This window comes from Dendrobates tinctorius, unplaced genomic scaffold (assembly GCF_039654945.1).
Source record: "Dendrobates tinctorius isolate UK_male_01 unplaced genomic scaffold, ASM3965494v1 ptg000073l, whole genome shotgun sequence".
NCBI lineage: Eukaryota > Metazoa > Chordata > Amphibia > Anura > Dendrobatidae > Dendrobates > Dendrobates tinctorius.
In genome coordinates, this window is record NW_027361741.1 from 32,082,608 (window position 1) to 32,087,650 (window position 5,043).

The window sequence follows — 5,043 nt, forward strand, 5'->3', positions numbered from 1 at the left end:
GTTGAACCGGATAACAATTAAGAAATAGAGTAACGTAACACTTACATGAAGTGACTATGTGCTGCCACTGCCTGCCGCCTCTACGCGCGTTGCGCCTTGGCTTCCTCAGGAGGCGTAACTCACACTAGCCCCGGAATTGATATATATAGGGTCAATAGGCAATAAACCACATCGCGCAACAGGTGTCATCCCGATTGAGCACATGCGCAATGCCAGACCACAAGACTCCCCATTCAGAAGTCTGAAAGTAAGTGATGCATGCGCTGATGTATCCCGACTCAGTAAATCAGAGATCCTCCTTCAGCGCTCATAGGGAGCAAATGGATACCGCTGCATAAGCAGCAGAACACCACAAGCGCACCTGGTGAGCGTGTCAGGAGATCTCAAGTAGGGAAAATCCTGGGCATGCGTACCAATCAGACAAAAAAACAAAAGAAAAAGATATGATCAAAATGTGAGCAACATTTGTAAAAATATTACTGAAAAAATGATAAAGTGTATAGAATAAAAACAAAAAATTGGATACTAGTGCCAAATGGATTATGCAGAAAATGAGACAAGTGATTTGGTGAATAAAATACAGAAAATAATATCGATAATATCCCCAATAATCAATCCCCAAAATAATGGGGACAAAAAAATGCTACCTATCAATAATGATAGTGATAAATAAGTACCAAATAAATTGTACAGAATATGTAACTAACAGTATTGGTGAACAATAATAAAATACATAGAATATAATAATATTAATAATATCCCCAATGTTCATTCACTCAATCAATGAGGACAAATATCCCAAAGTCTTCTTCTTTGTGAGTGAGATACGCTTCATTTTCTGTGTAATAAACAAGATCCACAACCAAGAGCAGACTGAATGAGGTAAATCGAATGGAATGGAAACTAAAAATAATAAGAATAAAAAATATTAAAAACCGAAGCAAAAAATAAAAACCATGTATACACAATATGAGAAATTTTATTTATATTATAAGAAGGATCCAAAACCATTATTCTCATTTAAACCCACTGGTATCATCGTGTTAAGCCTATAGATCCATCTGCTTTCTACCTGTGAAAGAGTTTGAAATAAATTTCCACCCCTCGTACCCAACGATACCTGATCAATTGCAAAAACACGAAGATCATCAGCACGAGAATGATGAAATGCATGAAAATGCCTCGGTAATGTCTTCAATTGGTCCAGATCCTTAGCCTCCTTAGATTTTTCGATATCTCGAACATGCTCGCGAATTCTAATTCTAAGCTCTCTTGTAGTCATTCCTATGTAAATCTTTTTGCAAGAACAACTTGCATAATATATCACACCCTTAGATGAACAGGTAAGGCATTTTTTTGATTGAAAAGGTCTTGGAATGATCTGAATTTTGAAATGTATTCATTTTAAGTGTATTAGAACATGCTTTACAAGTTCGACAAGGGTAAAATCCTTGGAGTTCACCAAAAATACCCTTTTGTACTTTTTCGTTGGAGGTTAGATGACTCCTTACAAGTAGATCAGAAAGATTTTTAGATCTTTTGGCTGTAATACAAGGTCTAGATGGCAATGTCTTTTTCAAAATGGGATCTATTTGTAACACATGCCAGTGTTTATTGATTATACCAGTAAAGTTATCCCATTGATCATTAAACGGGGTAATTAGACGAACTTGATTATTATCCCTAGGTTTGGAATTTCTCTTGTATAGCAATTGATCCCTAGGGATTTCTTGTACTCTATTATAAGCTCTACGAATTTGCCTATGACCATATCCTCTTTCTCTAAATCTGGAATATAAATCTGCAGCTTGATTTTGGTATGTCTTTTCCGAAGAGCAAATCCTCTTTGCTCGCAAAAACTGCCCCACTGGAATTGAGCGTATAGTGGATTTTAGATGAGAGGACTTAGCGTGTAGAATTGAATTAGTGGCCGTAGGTTTTCTATATATATCAGTCGATACAGATCCATCATCATTGACTGAAATATCGATGTCCAAAAAACTAACTCTCTTCCCATAGGAATAAGTGAGTTTTATGTTCAGATCGTTATCATTCAATGCAGACATGAATGTTTTTAATTCATCCAACGGGCCCTCCCATACAAACATCACATCATCTATGTATCTCATCCAATTGTGGGCCTTTTCAATATTGGTAACAGGAGAACACTGAAAGATTTCCCTCTCCCAAAAACCCAAAAATAAATTGGCATAAGCCGGAGCACAAGCCGCCCCCATGGCTGTACCTTGAGTTTGCAAAAATACTTGTTCTTTAAATAAAAAACAGTTGTGCGTCAGAATAAATTCTAACAGAATAATTATAAGGGCTGCCAAAAGGGGGTCCAAATTACTATTTCTCAAAAACCAGGAGGTAGCTCTAAGTCCCTGGTCATGGCGAATGGAGGTGTATAGCGCCTCCACATCAGCCGTGACAAGGATCATATCATCTCCAAGATGTAGCTGGTCTAACCTCCGTAGGGCCGCAGTTGTATCAAGAATATGGGAGGGTAGAGTGGTCACCAAGGGCTTCAGATAGTAATCTACTATCTGACATATCAGTTCACTAAGTCCTTCCTTTCCGGACACGATAGGACGGCCGGGCGGATCCTCAATGTTCTTATGTATTTTTGGGATTAAATATAAAGTGGGCAGTTTAGGTTTTAAAGATTCAACAAACTCCAAAAGTGATTTGGGGATAATACCCTTCTCATGTGCCTCTAACAGAATATCATTTAGTTCTTTATGATATGCAGGAAGAGGACTGAAAGTCAATTTTTTATAGCAATTAGTGTCCGATAATAATTTATGAGCCTGTTTTTCATAAAGGTCACGTGGCCAAAGAACAAGATTGCCACCTTTATCGGCTCTTTTAAAGATTACATCTTTCCAACCTTGCATTTCCATAATTGCTTTTTTATCACTCATAAAAGTTGGATTAAAGCGATAGTTTTTCTTAAGTTCCTCTATATCATGAGTGACCAATCTCACAAAAGTCTCAACTGCCGAGCATGTGTTAAGGTTAGGAAATTTTTTTGATTTATTAAACAAGGAAACGGGAAAAGAACTCACCGCTTCCATAGGGTTGCTCTCCTCTGCTAAGGATTCTAAAATTTCCAGAGCAGCTTTCTCTTCCTCAGAATTGAGTGACAATCCCATAGTACTTTTCTCATGGAATCTCTTTAGTATCAGTTTTCTCGCGAACAGGTGAACATCTTTTATGACCGTGAAGGAATCTAATTGTTGAGATGGAGAAAAGGATAAACCTTTTTCTAACAATTCTACCTGTTCATTAGATAAAATATGCGAGGATAGATTAATTACCTTAGGTTTATCATTTCTCCTGGTACCAGAGTTAGATTGATATCTTGCACTTCCTCTGCCCCTACCACCATATCTTGTTTTAATACGTCTGGGAGTATAATATTCCCTTTCGTGAGTTGAAGTGGTATTACTGGATATAGAAGACACCGAAGACACAGATGAACTTCTTATCTCTGATTGTTTCTGATCTTCTACTGAAATTCTATTTTGCCAACGAAAGACTTTTTTCTGATCATAATCCATCACATCACGTTGATATTTTTTCATTTTATTTTTACTGATCTGTTGTTCCCATTTCTCCATATCATGATTGAGATCCTGAAAGAATTTTTCCAGGGCCTCTTTTGACAATTTGGCTACCAACTCTTCTTGTAATTTGTTCAGCTCAATATCCAATTCTTCCAAAATAGAAGCATTTTTGATATTGATGATCTCCATAAAAGACATAGAGCATGCTGAGGAAACACTTTCCCATTTAGATATTAACTCAGTATCATCCAGACTAAAGGTTGGATAGAGTTGTATCCGCAGGCCACGTGGAATGATTTTTTGTTTAATATAATTATCTAGGGATGTTTTAGTCCACCAAATCCTAGTTTTTTTATTAACCAAGTTTTTATATTTCATCATTAATCCTTTATCATCATATTGGGTATGATTAAAATTAGCAATTGAGCTCTGTTTGAATAAATCCAATGCTTTATCCTGCCAGACCTTTTCCCTGGCTTTGAAATCCATCATAGGGAATTAAACTGTGGTAAAACAGAAAATATACATTAAGTACCAAAAAAATCCCCTGTTAATGGGAAAAAAGTAATAGCATAACTCAGAAAACAGTATATATCAACAAAGAGCCATATCTCAACTATTAAGTGAAAATTAAGGACCAAAAGAGTTTTAGCATAAAAAATATAAATTTTATTGCATAATAATTAAAAACAACAGCAGAGCAACAATGCTAAAACAGGCAGTGGTAGACATAAATGGTAGATGATATCTAGAAAAGAATCCAAGTGGAAAGGGCATTACTCCCTCAAAGTACTCAATGATAAATCACATCCATGTAGTGTAAATATAATCTAGAGTGCCTTATTCATGAATCTGCCATATTTTATATAGTAGAGGTAATGGAGAGTATATCTTTTGCCAAAGAATTTATTTTAATAAATTCACTAGAATGTTAATTCTCAGCTGAGAAAAAAATAGGACCAATATAGTGTAATGTACATAACGCCGTGAGCAGTAACCACCACACGGAGAATAGATTAAATAGGTTACAAAAAGCTGCACCAAACATATGAGCTCACATAAAGTGGCAAAAGTTACAAATAAATACAAGTAATTGCCACAATGTGAGCCGGCATATTCACGAAGAGCAACATAAATAAACAGTCAGTTGCTCAGCAGAATAAACCACATATTAATGTGAATAAAACTGGGCGCAAATTGAAAAGAAAATGCAAATAATAACCTCAGCAAATATTGGCGCAGATAAGCCCATACAAATGACCAAACTAAGGCCAAAGCAAAGTATTCTCTACTAGGCAGAGAAAAAGACCTATTAATGCAAGTTGAACCGGATAACAATTAAGAAATAGAGTAACGTAACACTTACATGAAGTGACTATGTGCTGCCACTGCCTGCCGCCTCTACGCGCGTTGCGCCTTGGCTTCCTCAGGAGGCGTAACTCACACTAGCCCCGGAATTGATATATATAGGGTC

The 5,043-nt window shown here is 36.4% G+C and overlaps 1 protein-coding gene across 2 annotated transcripts; it reads right to left on the bottom strand.

Annotated features, from left to right (window-relative positions):
* Nucleotides 1-265: 265 nt before the first annotated feature.
* Nucleotides 266-4,106, bottom strand: LOC141096221 (uncharacterized). Of its 2 annotated transcripts, XR_012233615.1 has the most exons (3): nt 3,321-4,106; nt 3,069-3,232; nt 266-903 (listed from the first exon to the last, which is right to left on the bottom strand). XR_012233615.1 is itself a non-coding variant. In XM_073582713.1 (2 exons), the coding sequence occupies exons 1-2, from the start codon at nt 4,059-4,061 to the stop codon at nt 832-834; spliced, it is 1,065 nt and encodes a 354-aa protein (XP_073438814.1). In that variant the 5' UTR covers nt 4,062-4,106; the 3' UTR covers nt 266-831. The 2 variants fall into 2 exon arrangements, 1 of the variants encoding a protein (XP_073438814.1); XM_073582713.1 differs by having other exon boundaries at nt 3,069-4,106.
* Between the last annotated feature and the right edge of the window lie 937 nt (nt 4,107-5,043).

What these genes read in the sequence shown, in the direction of transcription:
- LOC141096221 (XM_073582713.1), bottom strand. Translation starts at nt 4,061, where the DNA reads ATGATGGATTTCAAAGCCAGGGAAAAGGTCTGGCAGGATAAAGCATTG. An exon ending in AGAGCAACCCTATGGAAGCG is followed by an intron (nt 904 to 3,068) that starts GTGAGTTCTTTT and finishes TATTATTTTTAG; the next exon opens with TTTCCATTCCATTCGATTTA.